The sequence below is a fragment of the Prosopis cineraria genome, unplaced genomic scaffold (genome assembly GCF_029017545.1).
Source record: "Prosopis cineraria cultivar Desert tree isolate PC_DT_omini unplaced genomic scaffold, ASM2901754v1 PC7, whole genome shotgun sequence".
Lineage (NCBI taxonomy): Eukaryota > Viridiplantae > Streptophyta > Magnoliopsida > Fabales > Fabaceae > Prosopis > Prosopis cineraria.
Genome location: NW_026555338.1, coordinates 36,415,160 through 36,438,638, shown reverse-complemented (window position 1 = coordinate 36,438,638; position 23,479 = coordinate 36,415,160). Strand labels below are relative to the sequence as shown.

At 35.3% G+C, this 23,479-nt stretch overlaps 5 protein-coding genes across 8 annotated transcripts; 2 read left to right on the top strand and 3 right to left on the bottom strand.

Moving 5' to 3' along the window:
• Window positions 1-779: 779 nt before the first annotated feature.
• Window positions 780-1,918, top strand: LOC129315960 (probable CCR4-associated factor 1 homolog 11). The gene has a single exon (XM_054960147.1). It carries the CDS (start codon window positions 962-964, stop codon window positions 1,802-1,804), a length of 843 nt encoding a protein of 280 aa, XP_054816122.1. The 5' UTR covers window positions 780-961; the 3' UTR covers window positions 1,805-1,918.
• Window positions 1,919-3,963: 2,045 nt separating this feature from the next.
• Window positions 3,964-4,941, bottom strand: LOC129315062 (transcription repressor OFP6-like). Its single transcript, XM_054958576.1, has one exon. The coding sequence runs from the start codon at window positions 4,793-4,795 to the stop codon at window positions 4,298-4,300; it is 498 nt and encodes a 165-aa protein (XP_054814551.1). The 5' UTR covers window positions 4,796-4,941; the 3' UTR covers window positions 3,964-4,297.
• A 776-nt stretch (window positions 4,942-5,717) lies between these two features.
• Window positions 5,718-10,349, bottom strand: LOC129315902 (transcription factor E2FB-like). Its single transcript, XM_054960055.1, has 14 exons — window positions 9,696-10,349; window positions 8,751-8,916; window positions 8,482-8,541; window positions 8,293-8,378; window positions 8,125-8,213; window positions 7,967-8,021; window positions 7,538-7,590; window positions 7,400-7,450; window positions 7,257-7,305; window positions 7,074-7,139; window positions 6,911-6,987; window positions 6,547-6,766; window positions 6,368-6,434; window positions 5,718-6,257 (listed from the first exon to the last, which is right to left on the bottom strand). The coding sequence occupies exons 1-14, from the start codon at window positions 10,341-10,343 to the stop codon at window positions 6,124-6,126; spliced, it is 1,821 nt and encodes a 606-aa protein (XP_054816030.1). The 5' UTR covers window positions 10,344-10,349; the 3' UTR covers window positions 5,718-6,123.
• A 786-nt stretch (window positions 10,350-11,135) lies between these two features.
• On the bottom strand, window positions 11,136-16,685 carry LOC129315798 (5'-3' exoribonuclease 3-like). Of its 4 annotated transcripts, none has more exons than XM_054959857.1 (23): window positions 16,449-16,685; window positions 16,193-16,298; window positions 15,972-16,048; window positions 15,685-15,876; window positions 15,470-15,589; window positions 15,306-15,368; window positions 15,127-15,177; window positions 14,861-15,031; window positions 14,707-14,784; window positions 14,122-14,271; window positions 13,912-14,016; window positions 13,705-13,809; window positions 13,503-13,598; window positions 13,321-13,391; window positions 13,099-13,227; window positions 12,952-13,028; window positions 12,821-12,861; window positions 12,634-12,708; window positions 12,391-12,518; window positions 12,226-12,303; window positions 12,041-12,116; window positions 11,896-11,966; window positions 11,136-11,828 (listed from the first exon to the last, which is right to left on the bottom strand). In XM_054959857.1, exons 1-23 carry the CDS (start codon window positions 16,632-16,634, stop codon window positions 11,381-11,383), a joined length of 2,694 nt encoding a protein of 897 aa, XP_054815832.1. In that variant the 5' UTR covers window positions 16,635-16,685; the 3' UTR covers window positions 11,136-11,380. The 4 variants fall into 4 exon arrangements, with proteins under 4 accessions (XP_054815832.1, XP_054815834.1, XP_054815835.1 ...); XM_054959859.1 differs by having other exon boundaries at window positions 13,705-13,803; XM_054959860.1 differs by having other exon boundaries at window positions 13,705-13,800.
• Window positions 16,686-22,338: 5,653 nt separating this feature from the next.
• LOC129316803 (NADP-dependent glyceraldehyde-3-phosphate dehydrogenase-like) lies at window positions 22,339-23,121 on the top strand. Its single transcript, XM_054961174.1, has 2 exons — window positions 22,339-22,426; window positions 22,682-23,121. Exons 1-2 carry the CDS (start codon window positions 22,339-22,341, stop codon window positions 23,119-23,121), a joined length of 528 nt encoding a protein of 175 aa, XP_054817149.1.
• The last annotated feature ends 358 nt before the right edge of the window (window positions 23,122-23,479 follow it).

Here is a 23,479-nt window from a genome sequence, read left to right as displayed (position 1 = left end):
ATTTTTTTTTATATATAAAAAATGAGAGAGTAACTCTTATTAAATGAGCTTTTGACAAACTTATTTTTAACTAACAAAAAATAAACACGCATTAGGTCACTGCTTGGCTATCAATCACCAAACTCACAAAATAATAACCGTAACCACAGCAATAAAAAAACTATTTTTATTTAGTATTGTTAATTTGAAATGCAACTATCCTTTAATTAAAATTATTTTTTATATAATCATTAATTAAAGAATTATTTAATAGATATAAATATCCATTTTTTTTTTGTCCAATCAAGGAAAAAACAAGAAGAAACGATCAGCAACTAGCATCGATTAAATTGAAACCACTGCGAGTCGTTAGCTTGCTTATAAGATGGTCATGTATGAATTGTAAAATTTAATTTTACAAAATGCAAAAATATTAAAAGAAATAAAAAATATCATGAAATTATTAGTTATTCCTTCCATTTAAAAATACAAGACATTTTTTAAAAAGCTGAATGTTAAAAAAAATATAAAATATTTTTAGTCTTTTTTAAAATATTTCTAATAATAATAATTTTATATTTATTGTAAAGTATTTAATATAAATAAATATAAAAAATAAAATTAATTTAAAAATAAATAATTATTTTATTAAAGATAAAATTTAATTAAAAATATTTCGTAGCTCTGAACAAAGAGGCAGTATACGAGAGACAGATGAAAACAATCAAGTTGAGTCAAGGAGGAAGCGCTAAGGTGGACCAAGTCTCAACTTAACTCGAAGCCATCGAGACGGATCAGTGCCCGTTTCTGACGCGTTGAATTTAGACACCCTCTCTCTATCCACTTGAATCGTGATCTCCAGCTTTCCAAGTAACTTCCACCTCCTCCTTATAAATCAAACTCCTTCCCTCTATCCGCTTCCAAAATCAACACTCGCGTCTCCATTAACAACAACTTCTATCTCTGTTTCTTCTCCTGATCCATGGGCTTCGATCCCGATTCCAAACCCCTTGTGATCCGCCAAGTATGGACTTCCAATCTCGATTCCGAATTTCACCTCATCCGCCAACTCGTTGATCGCTACCCTTTCATCTCCATGGACACCGAATTCCCCGGCGTCATCTATCGTCCCAACATCCACCCCGCCGCTCGCCACCGTCAGCTTCACCCGTCCGATCACTACCGCTTCCTCAAGTCCAACGTCGATGCCTTGAACCTCATCCAACTCGGCCTCACCCTCTCCGACGCCCACGGCAACCTTCCTCACCTCGGATCAGCCAATCGCTACATCTGGGAGTTTAATTTTAAGGACTTCGATGTCGCCCGTGACTCGTACGCTCCCGATTCCATAGCCCTGCTCCGGCAGCAGGGGATTGACTTCGATCGGAACGCGAAGGACGGGATCGACTCCACCCGCTTTGCCGAGTTGATGATGTCGTCGGGCCTCGTGTGTAACCACTCGGTGAGTTGGGTAACGTTCCACAGCGCCTATGATTTCGGGTATTTGGTGAAGATCCTGACCCGCCGGGTCCTTCCGAACGGGTTGGAAGATTTCTTGCTGGTATTGAGGGCGTTTTTTGGGAACAGTGTATATGACGTGAAGCAAATGATGCGGTTCTGTAGTGAGAGCCTGTACGGGGGGTTGGACCGGGTGGCGCGGACCCTCAATGTGGACCGGGCGGTTGGGAAATGCCACCAAGCCGGGTCCGACAGCTTACTGACCTGGCACGCCTTTCAGAAAATGAGAGATATCTACTTTGGGAAGGAAGGACCCCAAAAACATGCGGGTGTACTGTATGGCTTAGAGCCGGTTTTCTGCCAATGAGAAAGCAAATTTAATTTATTCAATTCATCTCCCCTTGTATGTTTAGTTATATGAAATGAAAATTGGTGTCATTAACCTTTCTTTTGGTAAAAATGAGCAAAACTGGTTTGTCAATTGTTGCTTCAGAAAATAGTGAAATTAGTTTATGAACAACTCCAATTAATTGATGGAAACTATGAATTATGAAATCGGAATTATGGGATGATTATTGTATGTTTCTCTGGGTTGAGAAAGAGTGAACAAAGAGTGAGGATTGGAAGCGGCGTTCATCAAGTTAGGGCAACAACACCTCAATTGGGGACTTGCCAGGGGTGTAATACTATAATATGAGAGAGAAATGGGCCAATTTGTGCATTTTTGCTGTTATCTATTAATTAGTAGGCTAATCAATGAATGAAAACTTATACCGCATCAGTTGGTTCGATCGATAACCCTATAAATCGATTAATTGATCAGTCTGATTTATTATCTAAGTTGAGGTAGTGTTAATCCGATTGATCCAAAAGTAACCTGATCAATTTAGTTGTAACTTGAAGATGACCTGGCCAGCACGATCAATTTATTTGAAAAAAAATATTTAATTTTTACTGAGATTTTACTGAATTTGCAAAATTTTGGTTGAAATTGTGCTTACATGTATAAATTTTTTCTTTCTTTGTTTGAATTTTTGTTGGGTTATTTAAGTAAAACTAATTATTTTTATTTAAATATGAATATTTTTATATGTATAAATTATATTATATTATTTTAATTAATAATAGTTTGACTCTAAGTTAACTCCTGATTGAACTAATAATCCTTACTTATTTTCTTAATCGATTTAATTACCTGTCCAGTTTTCTATAACTTGGGCTAAGCGCTTCTCTTGCCACCGGCCGGGCAGCGATCCCAGTCTCTCTTTGAAGAGATCCCAAAAGAGATTTAATAAAATTTTGGTTCTATTGTTTTTTTTCGGCCAAAAATTTTTTGTTCTACTGGCACAAGTCAAAGTTCATTCCTTCTGATCTTTACAGACAAACTTCCCCCGGGGGCCTGTGAGTGGGGAAAAAGGATTTTGGTACCGTTTTTGGATTTGAACAAGTTAAAGTTCAGGTTATAATATCATTATGGCATCCAAAAATCAGTTCATCTCATGAGTGTTATAGGATCTAGCTTTAGAGATTATGCATTTAAGGTTTATGATTTCGGGTTTAAAATTTTTCAAGTTCCGGATTTTATGAGTTTGGAGGCTTAGGAATTTTAATTGAGGGGGTGGGTTCAAATTTTGTATTCTAATGATAATAACGTCATATTCTCTAGCGCACCAAAAAAAAAAAGGGTCATATTCATAAATAATAACTGCCTTTTTGTAATAGTTAATATATTAAAAAGAAAATTGATTATATAATCTGACACCGCTTCGACTGGCCCTTACATATTTGTCTAGTTATGATTTATGCTTGCAGAGTAAAGTTAGTAATTATAGTTGTGTTATAAGTCTAGCCTATTAGATAGAAGAGCATTTTTATCAAGAGTTAATGTTTTTGGTGGCTTTACTTCATGATACTTCACTGAGTTTCTTGATAATTAAAATCCTTTGCAGATAGCCTTTTACACATGACATTAACTTTTCAATAAAAATATCAAGAGAGAACTCATTTAAAAAAAAAAACTTATTAAGTGGGAGACTATTCTATTTGAGAGATCGTGTCCTTGCTGATTCCATTCCATGATGCCTTATCTGGTCTTCTGTTGGTTAGAAGTTAGGACCCTCTATAAGCAATCATTTCCATAACATTAGCCTTTCAATAAAAATATTAATGTTTGAATAAAAATAAAACGAAAACTCATTCTAAAAAAATAACTTGTTTTAGATAGGAGAATTCCTTAAACTTATAAACTCTATTGTGAGACTTCTTGATGTATGACTCAAAATAAATAAAAATTAAATACAAGATCCCTATATAATAATCTATAAAGTTAATGAACGAAATTATACTATTTTTTCATCTACAAAGGTAATAAAATGTGGAATTAAATTAATTTAGGTATCGTGTCCAAAGACAAGGTGGGCGGTTCAAATAGAAGTAGGAAAAGATTGAGTACCAACAATAGTAAATCGACAGCCGGCAGATTCCGTTAGTTATAAATCTTTATACCTATTAATGAAATACGCTTATAATGATCCTGTTATCTTTCATCACACAGAAAAATTTACAAACTATATATTAATTATTTTTATACGCTAAATGCACACAATTAAATCGAGGTGCAACCTAATACATCTTCAGCCTAAAACTGGCCACATTGACAAAACAAGTCAAGAATAAGAACAATAATCCCAAAGCATCAAGAATTTATTTATACCTATTATAAGGTGGTTCTCTCAGCCATTGCTTTTACTGAAAACAAGCTGAATTGTTCATAGCATCGGCAGAGGAAAAGAAAAGCGGAAAGGGATGAAAATGATTTGAACAAAAGCAACATAATAATGCCATGGATGAGCTAGGCGAGTTAAGAGAGAGAGAAGTTTTGAGCGTCCTGGCAGATGTGGGAGAAAGCCTGGAGGATGAGATGGTGGTAACATGGGGAATTCAGCTTAAGAAACCATTGGAGAAGCTCTGCAAGCTCACTTGCAGAGTATATATCTCTCTCCATTATCATCTGGATCATGGACTCCCTGAAGTCTTTGTAAGGGTTTTTCGACTTCATCTCCACCACGATGCTGCCGCTCAGTTTTCCGCTTATGGAATTCTCGGACCTATTCTGATCCTCAGTGGAGGTAGTGCATTTCACGTCATCTTCGTCGACTGAGACTGAGACGATAGGCCCGTTGCTTTCATCGGAAACGGACGGTGAAGCTAAGATGGTGGGATTTGGGTGTGGATGGGAGGATACTTTAGGTTTAGGGGTAGGGTCGTGTACGTCAAAGGGTTGTGGTGTGCCGCAGTTGCCACACCCTCCATTTGCTGAGAAAAGAGCTCTCAAAAGCTTTCTTTTATTTGGAGACATTAACTGATGACTACAGAGACTCTGGCTTTGTGTTTGCCTGAGATGATTATGTGGGAAATGAAGGTATATGTGTAGATAGTGAGAATTAAGATACTTGTGGAACTGGAGAGGAACTTTTGTAGACTCACAAGTTCGGAAGCGTTTTATATCCGAAGTCATTTGAGTTGAGCTTTTAAGCTGGACAAGGGATTCATCATTATGTGAAGTGTGAACAATCCTCGAGAAGGCGCTGTCCATTATAAGATTCTTCCTTGGATTTATTATAAATACCTATATTTCTTTAATAGATTTATTTTTGTTTTCCAAGTAATAGTCCTACGTCAACGAAGGAAGAGTTTGATATCTAATAATTCATCGCTTTTAGAGTCAACACTTATCTTTATACCAAAAAAAAAAAAGATCAAAAGATAACCCTAGAATAAAAAAAATAACAACTTCCGAATGAATAGAAACGATCAAAAGACCGAAAGGGTTGGCGTGTAACCCACGCAGCATATAATTTTCTATACCTTTCATGCGTTTTCTTTTTATTTATTTTGCCAATCGCGATCCTCGTCTTGCCTTATGATAAAAGTATTTTTTTTTTTCCAGCTATTTATTTTGTATTTGCGGTATGCAACAAAATATCATGTCAATATGTTAATACGGCATGAACTGTTGACTTGAACTTGTGAAACGGTGATGGGGGGAAAAAATCTAATTTAACAAGGATATAGAAACCGGAGGCTGTACGTGTCATCTCAAAGTAAGCCACAGTCGGAGAACGGGAGTGCTTCCTCGATGAAGCACAACAAGGTCGAGAAAAGAGATTCTAATTCTAATATCAATGATAACTTCACTGTTTGGAGAATTCATACAAGAAACCGAGTTAAAGTTCTCCAAATTTGTTAGCTGTAGATATATTTTTTTAAAAACAACTATAAACTTTAAACAAATAGCTCAAATATGTAGAATTTGTTAACTGTACATGATTTGTTTCCATCTAACTCCACACTTTGTGTTTAGGGAAAATTGCTAGTAAGTTTCTCATTGGAATCAAAATTATATTGGAAAACTAAAGGACCAGGGTTCAAGCAGATAGATTTAGAATGCAAGCAGATAGACTTGGGATTTCATAGTTATCTGCTTGCACCCTAATCTTTGACCATGTTATAAAAATTTACAATGACATACAAAGAAGAATTGAGCGACGCCGCCAGGCCTTTCTTTGACCTCAAACATTGAGCAAGCATCTTTAAGGAATCTTAATCCAAACCTGGATGTCATAGGCTCCCTCACTTCTCTTGGCGGGAAATAGCACTTGCCCTTGTGTCCAACCTTTGCAAGCTTCAACCTCCCTTGGGGTTAGCAGAAGGCGGCGCTTCACTTGTGTTTGAAGGAGGAGTCTGGGGTCGTGGTGAGCTCCCATGATTCATGCAACAATCTTCATTCAGCGCATCAAGTTCACTCCATTCAACTCCAGCTGTAGATGCATCAAGGAATTTCAAAACAAAGCTGAAAATTACTTCTTCTTAATATTAAAACTACTAAAACCCATTATGATAAAGACTATAAGATGTTCAGAAAGGATACGTTCTGTTCTCCACATGTCTGTTATGCTAACATCGGCATCTGATAAAAGCCAGTAATCAGCATTTATCTGCAAGGGAGAAAGAAATATTTTCATTCATTAATGCTTCATAATATGTAATATACGTATTTCTACCCAGGATTTTTCTAGTAAACTGAATTTAAATTCAGGTCACACTCACATCAATATCTGAAGGAACGATCTTCATGATCCCACCCGCAAAGTCCTGTGAGGCACTATAATCTGAAAAAGTTCCATGATCATATTGTCCCTGCATCCCTAGGTCCTTCCCCACATCCTCTCTGGCTTCCGTTGCTGGATGCTTGTTGATCTCAGGACTGGATGGAAGATTGGGTGCCACATCAACCCCGTTAATCTCTTCAAACTTCTCTTCAAATTGACTAAGATGGTATGGTAGGGACAGTAGGGAGGTAAAGAATGTCAATTTCATTGCACTTTTCTAATTTCCAACTGCATAACTTCCACAGGCTACTAGCTTGTTAACTAAATTTGAAGTGGTCACCAGAAAAAAAAAAAAAAAATACCTAACAAGGTAAACATCTATCCGGCCCATTGTGCTTCTCAAGACTATCCTGTATCTCCTCTGGGGATAATCAGCAGCCTGATAGTACATGGGGAATTGACATTGAGAAAGATACAAGCGAGACCAATTACTCCAATGCAAATCTTCATACCCACTGAAATTACCTCATCAGGATCTGGGACCTCCAAAGTAGTGCCATGCGGAGCTTTAATGGCTATCAAGGTTTCATTCTGACAAAAGGAACTATATTTAGTGTAACAGCTAATGCGCGCGCGCGCGCATAATGAGATGCTAGGAGAATATAATCATCACAGAGATTTTCCAACTAATGAAGATAAGAAACTAACCTGGAAACAAGGCAAGCCCTTTATATCCTCCTCAGTGACAAAAAGCCACCTATAATGACGGACAAGCGCATCAAATTGAGGTATATTAGTAAAAAGTTGGCATAATGATTCAAGTCTGAGTAGAGTGAAGAAAATAAAATTACTTTTGATTATTCTCATCTTCACTAAGTTCCATTAGTCTTTCCTGCGTCTCCCTGAAGTAATCAATTAAAACTTCAGGCTCAATTAATAGCACACAAGGAACACAGAGAAAGAATCAGGAAAGTTATGGGACTCAAAACCTTATTTGTCCATCTAATTGGCACTCCTCCGACGTAAGATTTTCAATCTCTGCCTGCAGATGAGAGATACAAATAACCAGATGCAAAATCTTATCAAAAACTGCAGGAATTAATAATACCTTCAAGTCTCTTAGGTGACAAATTAAATATATCTTCACGCATTCAAAGAATAAAATAAAGAGGCCAGCATTAGTCGGAGTCTTGCATGGCTTCTGGATACCAGGAAAAGTAAAATAAAAGAATTCAGCCATGGATGCCCTCAGCTATTAGAACCAAGGTTAGATAAAAATCACAACTTCACAGTCTGTCTCAAATTTGATGCAAACTGAAAGCATTTTAATTGATGGCCAAAAAAATCATATAATGACACAGCATTTTTAATTGACAATTTTCTGCATAGATTATGTGGCAGATTATGTCTCTCTTTACCTGTAAACTACCAAAATTATCATCAGCCTCTCCTGGTCTCGTAACATCCAGTCCCCTGACCAAAGATGTAACTTTGAATTGGTGAGATAGGCTTCATCATACGGGGTGACATTGGATGAGAACAGAACAACCAAAAAATAAATCATGAAAATTCCTACTTCCATTGAATTCTGTTCTTGAGCTTCTTTTCAATAAGACCAATCCCTTCAAGAACATTTGTTATATCGTATATCCTCCTTTTTTGCACCTGTAGATAACAAAGCACCAGGTAATCAAATGTCACAGCATGGAATCAGTTGGAAGAGACCGCAAAAAAGAAAAGTTACCTCTAATGTGTCAGCAGCTTTATTAAGATCAAGAATACCATCCTCTGCTTGCTTGATTAAATTGATGAACTTCTTTGTCAATAGACCTAACATTTGTGCACAAGGGGAAAGGAGGGTTGAGGACTTAGAATGATCGTAACCTTGGTAATAGACAATTAACTAACAAAGGCATGGGCAATGCATTTATACATAATGAGCTGTCGTAACGACAAGGACCAGCAGGAGTGAGATTGTTGCCTGAAGGAGAGCCTGAAAGAATTATAGAAATATCATCAACTAAATAATATATATACAAATTATTTGCAAGCAACAGTTTAAAGCCAAGGAAGGAAGGCGCAATGTTAGGTGTCAGCAGATCAGTTGGCAAACAAAACATTCACCTTGACAAAGCCTCAAAAATACCAAAACCATAAATTTAGAAGGCTAGTACTGCACAAAATTTGATAGATAATACTCACCGATAATCGAACCTGGAGTTTGAGGCTTTGAGGCTTTTCTTGCCTTCCCTGTCTTTCCTGATGTAGGTGTCTGAAAAGGATTGTTAGCAACTTCAGCAGATCCAGAGGTCACCCGACCATGAGAATCAGCTTCATAATCAGCTGTGTCACTCCTCTGCTTTAATTGCTGGTATATATAATTTGTTTCAGGACTCATGTTAGAGACTATTGCAAAGACTATACAGGAGAGGAGAGGACTATCAAGAATTGCATTTCCATAAGCATTTTATTTAATGCAAGTATTTTAATATAATAACCGTCTTTGAAAAAAAATACTACAAAATTGATTTCACATGTGATCCAAACTATGCAGGTGGGTGAAAATAATAATTTCTAGCATAACCGAACACATGTTTATCTCATAGTTTCTCAACAACTCTTAAGGTTTCCTCTGCACTCAATTTGCTGAGTTTCCTGAAACCAATGCTGAAAAGTGAAAATTACAATTCACGCAGCAGTGTCATTGTTACAGGAGTTTGTCAAGAAAGTGTATGCCCTCACGGCATACACCCTTGAACATGTAAGAAAATCGTTGTCTATGCGAGGAAATTATACGAACAAATAATGGTCTTCAACTGAAGTTCTTATTGTATAGCCGAAACATGATCTTGAAATCAGAGCCAAAATTTTAATACCTGAAAAAAATACATAGAATGGGAGAAAAAACGGACGGCCTTCTTTGATGAGAGCAAGTTAAAATCCAACTCCAATAACTAATTCAGTGACTCATTTAAACAAAAATAATAACTCAAACACCGTCTGAAGTCTAGACAGAGCGGACCTTCACACGGTTATTTCAATAGAAAACCAAAAAGAACCACTGAAAACTTTAAAAATAAATAAAATATTATAAAGAAAAAGAAGTGCCCGAAAAGAATAACGGCGTAAAAGAAATAAAAGACTCACAGGGGAGCGAACAATGATGGGGTCAACTTGCTGGGCAGCCGGTGGACGATGGTGGGGCGTGAAGCGATGATAATCAGCGGGAGCTACAAAGGGAGGTCTCAGGGACGAAAATGGGAATTGGCGTTTCACGGAGGTCACAGTCTGCTGGGGCTGCTGAGACGAGGTGGAAGGAGGTTGAGAACCCGACATCCAGAGGCGAGATAGAAATGCAGGGCAGAGATCGAGTTGGAAAAGGATGGAGGGGATCGAGGAGGGGGTTAGAGGATTAAGAGTTGATGTGCATGGGGTGAAGGAGAGAAGAGCAAAATCGGGGAAGGCAAATTGGATAAGGAAGATAGAGGATGAGATCTGGGTGCCTTGGGGGAAGTAAGAAAAATGAAAAAGAGAGAGGGGGGGGGGCAGAAGACGAGGGAAAAAACCAGGGACAGAACGAAGGAGGGAATTTGGTTCGGATATAGATGTGGAGGGAAGCCGAAAGCGCTTGATAAAAATAAATAAATAAACAAAATTAAAAATAATAAAGATAAAATAATATTCAAGTGCTGCCCAGCTCCCAGCGTCCTGGTCCTGGACACGAACCTGCGATTCCCAGTGGCAGTAATTCACAATGGAAGTCATTAAGGCGGGTCGGTTCGAATTGGCAGTCATGCACGCCTTCCGTTAGAGTACAACAGAAACAAAGAACCCGCACGTTGCGCTTTTTTGACGCTTCGTTGCCCCGCCTCGCCATTCTGCTTTGCGCTTATGAACCACTTACGTTACATGTACTATGACGTGAGCCTAAAGCGGGTCGTCTTGTTATTTAATGGCTCATCAATTATGTGTTTTTTCATAAATTTATGTTTGCATTATATATATAATAGGTAAAACATAATTTTTATTTCTTTAATTTCATTAGATTTTGCTTTTAATTTCTACAGTTTTTTAATATTTTCAATTTTTATAGGGATTAAAAATATTAAAAAAAGAAAAAAATTATAGAAATTTAAAAAATAAATGTCATCCAATCTTTTTAAAATAATAGAGATTAAAAAAATTATAAAATTTAAAAGTAAAATTAAATAAAATTATAGGAGCTGATAATTGTGTTTTCCTTCTATGATATAATAGATGCTGTGGAATGGACCCCATCTGATTTTGTGCTGTCCCTGCCCAAAATCTGATTCTGCAAAGTTAGCTTGCACCCATTTCTGAAGAACTCGTACGTGCTTGTGGGCCTTGAATTCAGCTCAAGGAATCATCATCAACGTATCAACGTATTGCGCATAGTATAAAATATGCATCAACTGGTATTATTTACAGCTTATGATAATTAAATTTGACTTGTTCAATTGAGTCCATCCAATATCCAACACAATGAACCGAAGATGTGTTTTGCCCAAGGAGATCGAAACAAGGGCTGGCAGAAACAGTGGAGGGAGAAGATGTGTTTAGCTTCACTAGACCAAGATATTTATATAAAAAGATGCGAAGATTACTTTCTCTAAACTTCTCTTAAATATATGCCAGCGTGCTTCTTTAAGTCTAGCAAGCACGAAGCATTCTTGCCAATTTTATGTTCGGCTTTCTACCGATCAAGAGCATAGCTTTAAAGTATCATACAATAGCAAAACTCAAGCCAAAAGAGCAGTCATTTGTGAATAGAAGAGCACGAAACATTTCAACTTTTTTTACCCCCTAGATATTCATGATTGATCCGGAAATCCTTTTCTCGAGCCGTTAGATTTGGCAGGAACATACTTCCAGGAATTCACGCGATCGGAGGCAAAAGAGCCTCTGCCTCGACCCCAAGCAAAACGTTTTTCGTCAGCTTGAAAGCCATGATTGTATGTGGAGATACTGGCGTTGCTGGACTGACACGTAGACCTGTTTCTGGATGCCGCAAATGGCAATGTCCCATAACGACTGGCACTTTGATAGGACTCTGAATGGGAAATTCCCAGAGATAGCGTCTCCCGAATAAGTCCCGTGTCAATCATGCTTGGAGTATCGGCTTGTTTGCCTCTACCTGAACCTGGACTCCATCCAACACCTGCACCTTTGTAAGTGGCGCCAGCACGAGAGGAGCATTGAAAGCCGCTTCTGATTCCTTCATAAGTTTTGCATGTTTTGTATTTGTTTGCATTCCCGGCCCTGCATTCCGAGTGGATTGGAAAAGGGAGGAATCAAGGTTGAGGGCGAAACAAGAGCTAGCTATTACCTTTGCATTCCGTTGTGATATTGGCGTTCATGCCAGAGTGGTGTGTCCATAATATCATCTTCGCAAATTTTCTGCATAATGTCGTAGACGTCAAACGCACAGGTGGCAACTTCTGTTAAACGAGATAACGTCTGCTGGTTTTTACCTTTTCCGGTAGGTTCAAGCCCGGAAGTAAACGAGGAATATAGTTACCGCCGTCAGGCAGCTCGTAATACGCACATCTGTATGATAAAGTAACATCAAGCGAGCGTGAAAATGGGGGGACAAGGGAACCTGACGAAATTGAATAAAAAAAGAGGCAAATTAAAAGGACACGTTTTGAGATCATACAAGGCAGATTCTTCTCGAGCGTCCGGATTAACCTCAACACTCTCAGTGCAGAGAGTTATGAAGCCCCCGATTCCATCGCTATCAAGAATTAAAAAAAGGAGTCAAGTAATGGGATCCAAAGGATCTCATCGATCAATTACAGCATTGAAGTGACAATCCACAAACCTTGTGCTCATTTCAATTTTACGATCTGCATTTTGCCGGCCGGCAGATCTAATTTTCGCCGCCAGCTTGCTGGTATTTGCCACAAATAATCGGTCTGAACCAGCTGAATTCCTTATTGCTTCTTCTTCCTGAAAAACACGATCGTTGAATCCGGGTTCAAGGATATTCCTCTAGAATCGACGAGAGAAATGTTCTTTTAATTCAATTCATGTTCTTGAAAACTGAGTAAGAAGTAAACCATACAGTTAATTCCTTCTCAAGTTTTCTGGATTCAGTCAAAAGCCGCGCTTCCTCTATCAATGGAAGTTTGCAGACACCCTTCGACAGAAATGAATCAAGCAATATATGGTTCTATAAACATATTGCACTACATGGACAAAAAACAGATTTTGATGACTGTAGTGAGTAAAAATCAAAACATAGATAAAACCTGCCACGCGAACCGCTTTCCCTCCACGTCAACTTCAAATTCTACAAATTCAAAGATGGATAAATAAGTTGAAGAAAATAAATGCCAATGAAATTTTGCATGCCTTTGATTATTAACAACTTAAACCTTACCAAGAGGATAAAAGTCAATTATGTTTGATCGCTCGTCAACCATTAATTGTGCGAAGGATTTTGGCAGTGCATGAGCGCTGCCCCAGAAGTAAAATCAGTCTCATTGTTCAAAAGAAAGAAAAATCAAATTTGGTATCAAAAAGTTACCTCCTTGGGGGCAGAACAGCTAAGAGCTGATCAAATGGTTTCAACGGGACACCTTTCTGAAAGCCTGTTCTTACCTGAGCCATGCCTCTAAAATCTGAAGCAAAAGGTGCATAGTTGTACGGATAAAACCTGCATGATACAGTTCTTATTTCTTACAATTCATGAATAAAAGTAATGTTACAGAGCCAATAGTTCGGTATTTCTCCAAATCGATGGGCTTACCATGACCACGAGGGAACACCGGAATAATAGTATTTAAGTACCCATAACAGTCCCTCTGTGTACTTACTGACCTAAAGGAAAATATTATTAGTTTAGTCCATTGACCGCAGAATATAAATACTAAAAAATAATACAAACATGGGAGACGCCGGTCTGACAAAGTTCCATAATTAAACACTTACTATTTCTTTTCTCTTAGATTCGATGTCAGTAACACTTTCCACAGAGAACTTCACTTTATAATATCTTTCTTTCCAACCCTTTGTTCCTAATTTTATCTGCAATGAATTGGAACTGCTACTTCTTAAAATTAGAATGCTGCTAAAGACAAAAGAATCATTCAAAAATACTAATTAGGGGCCTTCTCTGTGCAAGAGTTTATGCCTTGTCATTTGAGAACTCTCCACTCCTAAAGAGATCAGATTTGAGCTTGATGCATTTATTTAATTCTTCTTTTAACTCCCGTGTGTTCTGCAAAATCTGCTGCCCCTTCATTTTGGATAAAAATATTATTTCACACAAGATACATTTTTTCTCATTATTTGTAAAGATTAACTAAATTGTTCTGCTAGGGAAGGCTTGTCGACTTACTTCTGACTCGGTAGAAACGGATGGCTTCATACAGAGGGAAACAGATGCAGGGCTACTTTCCTCATCGATATATGTGATATAACTTTCATTCTCTTCTTCCTGTTTCTGGATAAGAATGATTGAATTAGGTGGATTTAAGATTAAGTTAAAGTCGTGAACCGTGAATGAACGTATGGATGTTCCCAATTTAGGTATTTCATTTCAACTTACAGACTGTTCATAGTCTCTCAGAAGTCTTCTCAATGCTCTCTCTCTAATTTCGGCCCTCTTTGCAAAAATTTTCTCTTCATACGTGCCAACCAAGAGTATGAATTTTTCGACTCTAGATAACTTCACAAAAGCAGCTTTGCCCTCGTCGACCTGTTCCCATATAATGAGCGCAAGCACATGCAGCGCTCGCAAAAAAAATTCAGAATCAACAAAATTTAATTTATATTTAATTATATTTAAATTTAGATTAAAATATATATTTAGTCTTTTAATTTTATATAACATTTCATTTTAATTCTTTAATTTTATAAAATATTTTTTTAATCCTCTAATCCAAATACTAAGAGTTTTATAACAAAATATTTTCAAACATTGAGATATTAAGTTTAATTATTTTAAAATAATAATGATTAATATGAAAATAAGCATTTAAAATTAACGATGTTAGAATTAAATAATTAAAAAATACTCTATAAAATTAAAAAATTAAATTAAAATTTTTTATAAAGTTAGAAAACTAAAAATATACTTTAATCTTATATTTATATTTATATTATATATATAAAGAAATTAGAGCAAGTTTACCCTGCCCATATCAACAAGATAGCCTCCAATTTTGTTGAACTCTTTCTTGTAAACCGTGATTAGTAAATCGACAGCATCCTGCAGGACCAACAAGAATTAACTGCGGGTTGAAGCTATATATTACATATACAGCCAATAATTTGGTCAAAATTACCTCGCGAATTTCCAGAGAAGGCAAGTGGGGCAGGAAATCATTTCCCGCAAAAAAGCACATGAAGATGAAATCATCAATTATTCTCTCAAATTCAATTTTGAAGCCTTTGGGCGGATCTTGTATGTTCAAGTCGTGTTCAAGATATTCCCTCAACAACCCGATGTCCAGAAACTGCAGAAAGGAAAATTGGACTGAGGAAACTAATTAATAAACACCGATGATATCCACCAAACACGTGAAAGCAATTACTTAATTATATATGATACCTCAAAACGTATAGCTTCACTTTTTGGTTGCTGTTCTCGGGCGAGCACATCCTGTGTAGCGCATGCATACGCCGGTTAGAAAATGGCATATCAAATGTGAAGGTAAAATGTAATGGATCTCACAATAATCAGTCAATAAATACACTTCTAGCCTTCTAGGTATCAAAATTCAAAACCACCTCTCGTAGTATTGAAAAATGTGGCTCATGTGTTGCTAAGGCGAGTATTATCAGATCAGCATCCTGCATCACGAGTTTCCAACATGGCAACATCAATACTTTAACGAGGAAGATGTTAGAAGCTTTCACTAGGTAAAATACTTATCAAACTCTTATTTTTATACCAGCCCATATAAGCAATGTGTAGTATTTGGATCATAATCTGGCAAACTCCTCTGCCTGCGTATGAAAGACATAACCTTGTGTTCTCCTTCCCCACTGACATTGGCATCAGAGAGAATCACCTAAATGCAGACAAATGTGAAGAACGTCATGAGGAGAGGAGTCATCATGGATGAAAAAGAAATGCCAAGCTCACGTGTATAAACCCAAGACGCACAATAATATTCCTCCAAGAGGGATCGTGGGTTATCTTCTCAAAGATGAAGTCTTGCAGGGCTCTAGATAGTCTGTGCATGAACTCCGTGCCCGGTGTTATCAGATTGGAGTCTGACACGTCCGATTCTCGTTTTGGAAGAACCTGTTTGCCTTCCAATTCGAATTGCCTCCTCAACCTGTCTTCCTCGCATTCCTATGAAAAACGAAAGAGAGAGAGAGAGAGAGAGTATTTATCCAGCCTCGATCATCATAAGTGATCAATATTCGAATCACGTTAATCAAACCCACCCTTATTTCCGCGTCTTTTGCTGCTCGGAAACGTCTCGATCGCTGTTGGTTCATTTTGGCGCGAGGGGCTACTCCGTCTGTATGAGAAACAGGCACAGTATCTTCTTAGTCCTTAATCAATTAGAATAAAATTATTCACAGATGGACCACAGAATCAGGAGACAAGGCTCTTTTAGCTAGCATTTTAGCTAGTTCTGATGATGAAATATCATGTCCCTCACCTATTGCCATGTATAAGAGCTTGCGAGGCCTGACTATGTTGAAAAGCTGATCAATGTATTCAAAGACATTGTGGAAGACGTCTTCGAACGTTGTCAGCAAGATCTGCTATATATCAAATTTTGCAGTACAGTTCAAGGTTTATATCATAATGTGTTCGCACAACTCACTTTCTGTCACTCTCTCCCTCTCTCTCTCTCTCTTACACACACGCGCGTAAAGGAAGACGAAGAGAGAGAACATAGAACAATGGATTACCTTATCATCATCGGGATGGAAGCAAGGGTGGATGACCCCATTCAAGTCAAGGTACAAGTTATCAAAGACCAGAGCATCGGCGTTAGAATTGGTGGTGTCTACGGTTCCTCCTGTGTCTTGGCGGGCTTTCACAGCGACGTTGTGATATTTGTTCAGCAGCCATTTGTAGAATGCAGGCACGCCCATATCCTCCTGCCAAACTCTTGGCTCTTGGCTTTCCCCGTTGTTAAGTAATTGAACTAGGCCAGGTGAGACAATGCTTTATACCATGGCTGGAAAAGCAGCAGAATATGGAGCTTTAAGGTAAAAAATAGGGGAAATTAATCCAAGAATCGATGCTATTGTGACACAGTTTACGAAGTCCTTTATCCGGGGGCAGAGGATTTATTTATTGAAGAATTCCCTTTACACGAGTGTTCACATTGGCGGGACGTGTTGTTCCTGCTTTTCCCATGTTCCAAACGTTCAATTTTGCACTTACCATCGTTTTCACTGGTTGTTGCTTTTTTTTCTTTTGTTTTTTTTTTGTTTGACCAGTCACTGGTTGTTGCTTTTACTGCTACTATTGTTCTTTCTTTTTATATTTTAGAAAAAGTATGCATTTAGTATTTTAATTTAAAAAAATTAATCTTTTAATCCTTCAACTTTTAACTCACTTGTAACTCAATTCCTCAACTATGATTTATTGCGACTCAATCTCTCAACTATAACTCGCTGCAACTCAATCCCTTAACTTTTGATTTACCGATAACTCGGTCCTTATTTTTATTTTTTTTAAAAAAATTATCATATAAGAGGGATAAAAAAATACTCATATATTATTTTAAAGTACCCTCTTCTTATTCATTAATGTGAGATATAAACTAACATGAAAAAAATTAACAAAGATTAAGGGATTAATTTGTAAGTGATTCAAAAGTTGAGGGATTGAGTCATAAGCGAGTTATAGTTAAGAGACTGAGTTACAAGTGACTTAAAAGTTGAAGGACTAAAAGATTAATTTTTTCTTTAATTTAATATAAAATTTTATTTTAATCCTTTAATTTTATCAAGTGTTTTTTTAATCTTTTAGTTCTAATACAATTAAAATTCATCATAAAAAATTTATACATTAAACTTTTAGATATTAACAAAATATTTTTAAGTATTGACGTATTAAGTTTCTAAAATAATAAGGATTTACACAAAAAATAATTATTTAAAATTAACAATATTAGAATTAAATAACTGAAAATATACTCTTTAAAATTAAAAGATCAAATTAAATTTTATGTAAAATTAGATGATTAAAAATACACTTAATCTTATATTTATCTTTTCATCATTTCAAATTTCAAACTAATAAAAAAATAGTCGGTTTGCTTTTCTCATTAATCTGATTGGGGTACCCTTGAATAGAAATCCAAGTTCCTACCGTGACACCAACATATAGGAGTGTGTGTATGTGCTAAATGCTTAGAAGTCTACTAATTGGCCAAAATCTATTCCATGTCATTGGTCAATCAATTTTGCTATAATTTTAATTCTCTTTTGCCATTGGTTCGATCTATTTTTCAATTGTTTTTTCCACTCTCCATGAAAGCATTAATTTCAAATTCAAATTTTAAGCAACAAGTTATCAGGGGAGCATTAATATTTGCCAGTTTCTCCATTATGCTGCATGTCAACCAATGAAGAGAGAGATGTTTCAGTTTTCAATGCATATATTCTTAAGGCTTTGCTGACTGATCTTAACACTCTGCGGGAAGGACTCTCCTTTTCTTTTGTTTTCTTTTCTCTCCACTTCCCCCATCTTCACCCTTCATTAATCTTATCTTTTGAAAAAACTATTTAATAAAATAATACAAAGGGTGGAGATGGGAAAAGTGAAGAGAAAAGAAGAGAAAGAAAATGAGAGTCCCTTCTCCCAACACTCTGCTCTCAAAATTCAAAGTTTAAATTCCAATTTGTTATCTGAAATATTGACACTCTGCTCTCAAAATTTGAAGTTTATATTCTCATTTGTTATCTGAAATATTAATTTCACATCGACTCAAATGATTCTTCTCATCACTTTTGTTAATGGAAGCCTTTCATTCCTTCATATGCTCCTTCAGTAGCCACTCATAGGGCCATTATAGTCAGGCGTGGAGACAAACAGACTAGTAGGGGCTACAACCGCTTTTAACTTTTTAATTTTTTTAATAAAATATAGAGATTATATATTTTCGATCTCCTAAGTTAGCACATTATACAAGTCTTAAAACACTAGATGAAATTTTTATGCATGTCTAATCCAATTATTGAAGTAGCTTGAAGATATAGTTGTTATGAAATCTATTTATTTTCAACAAGATAATATTATAGTTTCTTTTAAAGCATTAATATCATTGTATATTTGATGAAAGAAATTATGAGAATTATTATTGATAAATTTTATAAAGCACTATGTAACATGCTAATTTAATTTTTAAAGTTAATTAAAATTATTAAAAAATAGAAAGAATGTTTGAAGATAAATTAATTAATTAGGAGATTTTTCAATGTAACATAGAATATAATTTTATATGAAGATGTGTTTTTTAACAAAAAAAAGAAGCTAAGGCTTGTTAACTTAGTTGTTAAGTTATAGTATAGTAATAATAAATGAGAACAACGAGCGGTGGGTGGAGTATATAAAAGTGCTCTTCTTTGCTTTCCCATAGAAACACGTGCGTAAGAGAGTGCAAGAGAGAGAGAGAGAAGGGAAAGGATAAGATAAGGGATTTGAAGAGATTTTGAATAAGATTGAATGCTCAAAATTATTCTTATTATCAAAACTATTTTTATAAATATTTTTTTATTGGTCTAAAGCTCTCTAATGATAGTAAAATTTTGATGACTAGAGCAAATTTTAAAGTTTGAACTTAGAACAAGTATCGACTTTTAATAACAAAAACTATTAATTAGTAGAGATACATTAGTACTTAAATTTTATCAGTTTAGATTTATTCTATTAACTGATTTGAGATTTAAAATTAAGTTTTTAGCTATAAAATTTGTGATTTTTTATGTATAGGATATCTATATTGATTAAATTATGTTTTTGGGATTTAGATAAGTTAATTTAATTTAATTTTGAATTTTTATCGGAGGGATTTAGATTGGAAGGATATGATTATAAATTTGAAAAGTTTACTTGAATTTTATATTTTATTGATAAATTACAATATATATATATATATATATCTATATCTATATCTATATATCTAATGGTATTTATATCATTCGATGTTGTAAATTAATATGTTATCGTAGTTAAGAAGTTTTCTACATGTCTAAGTTAGTTATAGCTTAAAGAAGAGGTAACATTGGAATATCCTTTCATATATTGAGAAACTAGTTTTTATTATTTTGTGTGTGTATGTGTGTTAATACTTGTGTGATCTTATTGTGGAATGTGGCATTTGTTTTATATGATGCAAAAGAGGTAATAAAAATGACCAGTAATATGATTGTTTATTTGGGATTGATGATTGAATATTATACCGTGTGGTTTTTCACTACACATATAATGGTTGACCTTTTTCTTATAATTCCCAATGTCTTTGATATTTTGGGACGATAGGCACCTCCTTTTTAAGGAGGGGAGTCCTATTCTAACGACAATGTACCTTTGATCGGGTATAACTTCAGTTTAAGCTCCAGCTAGCGATAATAAGAGAGTTGGGAGCCATAAGGGTGATATTGGGAAATGTATCACTATTCTTTTAATTTGATATTGACTTAGAAATTGTTATATAATTGTGAATATTGCATTGGTTGTGAAATACATATGTATATCTATAAATATGTTTGCGAACTAGTTTTAAACAATATGTTGGTATATGTTAAAATAATCAACTGTTACTAAGATTTTGATCTCACATGTTACTTCTTATTATTTTTAAGTGAGTAGTCAAGTGGAGCTACAGGGAAGGCATCGAAAAAGTGAGCTTAGGCTCCTTTCTTTCGACTTGGCACGTGGTTTTATATTTATTTCGTACTTATAGTTGCCATGACCTAGGGACCTTTATAAATTTTACTTTGAATAATTGTTATAGGTTATTCAACTATAACTACTTAATCTTTTTATTTGAGCTGGATAACTTTTAAACGTGTCGATCTGGATCATGGTTTTCTATTAGGTCAAGCCTATTTATTTTGGATTGTTCATATTAATGATATAAAAAATGTGTGTTTAATAGAGTTGATTATATCTACAAACTGTTGTTGGATCCTAAACTTGCTGCAAATTATTTATTGGGCTTCACTTGCCCTAAGCCCAATAGTAATTGTTAATTTTGATGTCGTTTTGTTTGGATAGGTATATTTTTTAAAAAAATATTTATTTATAAAGAAAAAAAGGGGGGAAGGTTTTCTTTTAAAAAAAATTACGATAAAAATCAAGTCTGTTACACACTATATCAGAAATTCTAAAATATATTGAAAGAATAACATATTAATTGAAATTAATTAAATAGTTAATTTAATAAGCAGGCAATGAAATTTTTTATATTGAATAGAACTTTATATTTTAAGGATGCATTCAAATTATTCAATACTTATGAAAGAGATAAAATCTTTTTTAATTTAATGATAATTTATATTGAGGATGAAATTTTTAAAAATTTGATCTTAAGCATAATAATTAATTATTTTTATGCCATAATAAAATTAACGAGCAAAATTTACAAAATGAATATATATATTTGTTATATATGTGTGCGTGAGCGCATGCAAAATTGAATATAAATACATAGGTTTTTATGTTATATTAGTGATACATATGTAAATAATGCATTTTATCCAAACATTGTTTAAATTTAACAAAAATAAAAATAAATTCAACTAAAAAATATAAAAATAAAATTTAATCCTTTTATGATTATATTTTTAAAATAAAAAAATTAATTAATAAAATTTAATTTTATTTTAGATAATTTTTTTGTTAGTTAGGATTTTAGTTCAAAAGAAAAAAATATAAAAATACAAAAATAAATTTAATCTTTTTTAGAATTATATTTTTAAAAAATATTTGTTTAATCCAAAATTAAATTTTTAAGTCCCTTAATCCAATTCCAGAAATTAATAAACATAATTAAAAAAGAGTTATTAAAATTAAAATATATAAATTAAGTCTGGTCCTTCATTCGTGTAATGCACGTTACAGCACAAGAAAAAAACAAAAGAAGCAGAAACACAAAAACACACAAAGAAAAACGCACAAACAGAAAACAGAAACACGAGTTGCAAGCACACACAATCACAGAGGCAGAAAAGCAAAACACATAGCCAAGCCTTCACGAAGAAAATGCCAGAGAACAGATGCAGCAGCATTCATACACGAAACACACGCAAAGAGAAATGCAGAGCAAGCAACCACAGCCCCAAAGCTTCGGCCACACAGCAAAAAAAGAGAGAACAGCAGAAGCAAATAGAAATGAAGTTAGACACACGAACAAAAAAGGAAGAGCAAAAACACAGCCATGCATGCACTCAGGTGGAAGAAAAAAAGACATGCACAGCAAAATAAAAGACAGAAACACAGCTATGCAAAGGTGGGCACGTCAGAATGGAGTTAAGAAGAGACCGAGAGAAGAGGAACACAGGGGAGAGTGAGAGAGCACGAAGAAAAAAAAAACACAGACCACAAAGGAATGGACAAGAGAAGAGCGAGAGAAGGAAATGGATGAGAGAAAAATGGAAAAAGGGAAAGCTGGACAGCGTTTGAGCGAGATCTGAATAGAGACAAGACAAGAGGGAGATCATGAGCTTCAGCGATAAAGGGATCTCCCATGTAAAGATGAAGAAGAAACTAGAATGTGGGAGGACTTCTAGAGAGAGAGAGCACGGAGAAAAAAAATAGAGCACAGAAGAAGCCTGAACAGAGATGGAGAATGAGAGAGAGAAGGGGAACGAGAGCGAGGAAAATCAAGGAGGAGAGAGAGCTAGCTCTTGGAGGCAAGGACGGACGAGAGGTGAACAAAAGGGCAGCTCTCGAGTTTGAGGGAAAGCACACCAGGAGATGGGTGACCAAGCTTACTAATATCTTGGTAAAACTTATGCACAAGTTCAGGGCTTTCATGCAGCATATGGTAATACTGCTCAACAAAAGCATTACCGATAATATTAGTTGCAGGATGATTTTGAGCTGGGGCTAACTGCTCTAAAGATGCCATCGCCAAAGATATCAGATAAAAAGAGAATGGATCACGAGATCTGAGGAAGAGAAGGAATTTATTTGTGTGGAATTGGCGACTTCCTCACAATGCACCCAAGAGCGAACTGTATAAGCTTTATTGGTGGAGATACTGGAATTTCAATTTCAAAGAAGTTAGGCATGATCCCTTTGCAAATGGAGTTGGGAGGAAAAGATGCCTTCATTGTGCTTGAAGATGCTGACCTTGATTTGGTGGCTTCAAACATTATAAAAGGAGGCTTCTCTTATAGTGGTCAGAGGTGCACTGCTGTCAAGGTTGTCCTAGTAATGGAATCTGTCGTCGATGCTTTAGTGGAGAAAGTTAAGGCTAAGGTGGCAAAACTGACTGTCGAACCACCTGAAAATAACTGTGATATCACTCCAGTTGTGATAGAGTCATCGGCAAACTATATTGAAGGTCTTGTAATGGATGCTAAAGAGAAAGGAGCAACATTCTGCCAAGAGTACAAATAGAGTGGGATTGATGCACAATGTCAAGTATAATTTTGTTCCATTCTTTATAGTCATTTTTTACACACACAACTTGATCATGGCTTTGATTTGGCTCTTTCTTGTTTAAAATTTTATAGTTCTTTCAAAAATTTCATATGCTTGCTTCATTCATTCAAATGATCATATTATTTTGAGAAATTTAAGAGTATGCATATGTCTAATATGAGATTATTGTTTATTCACAAAGAATTTTTAGACATCAATTTGATTTTGATTTTTAGGGGAAATAAATTGGGTGATTAATGATATTGATAATATTTGAATCCTGCTTATTCTAATTGTTAGATGCTATAACCACAACTTTCATTATTTTCTTTCG

Coding starts and splice junctions, on each gene's coding strand:
- LOC129315960 (XM_054960147.1), top strand. CDS start 962: ATGGGCTTCGATCCCGATTCCAAACCCCTTGTGATCCGCCAAGTATGG.
- LOC129315062 (XM_054958576.1), bottom strand. CDS start 4,795: ATGTCTCCAAATAAAAGAAAGCTTTTGAGAGCTCTTTTCTCAGCAAAT.
- LOC129315902 (XM_054960055.1), bottom strand. CDS start 10,343: ATGACTGCCAATTCGAACCGACCCGCCTTAATGACTTCCATTGTGAAT. Junction 8,917..9,695: donor CCATCATTGTTCGCTCCCCT/GTGAGTCTTTTA, acceptor TATATATACCAG/CAATTAAAGCAGAGGAGTGA. Junction 6,767..6,910: donor ATAGATGTTTACCTTGTTAG/GTATTTTTTTTT, acceptor ATACCATCTTAG/TCAATTTGAAGAGAAGTTTG.
- LOC129315798 (XM_054959857.1), bottom strand. CDS start 16,634: ATGGGCGTGCCTGCATTCTACAAATGGCTGCTGAACAAATATCACAAC. Junction 13,599..13,704: donor GAGAGTTCTCAAATGACAAG/GCATAAACTCTT, acceptor AATTCATTGCAG/ATAAAATTAGGAACAAAGGG. Junction 12,117..12,225: donor GCTCGAGAAGAATCTGCCTT/GTATGATCTCAA, acceptor TTTATCATACAG/ATGTGCGTATTACGAGCTGC.
- LOC129316803 (XM_054961174.1), top strand. CDS start 22,339: ATGGAGAATGAGAGAGAGAAGGGGAACGAGAGCGAGGAAAATCAAGGA. Junction 22,427..22,681: donor GAGGCAAGGACGGACGAGAG/GTGAACAAAAGG, acceptor GAGGAAGAGAAG/GAATTTATTTGTGTGGAATT.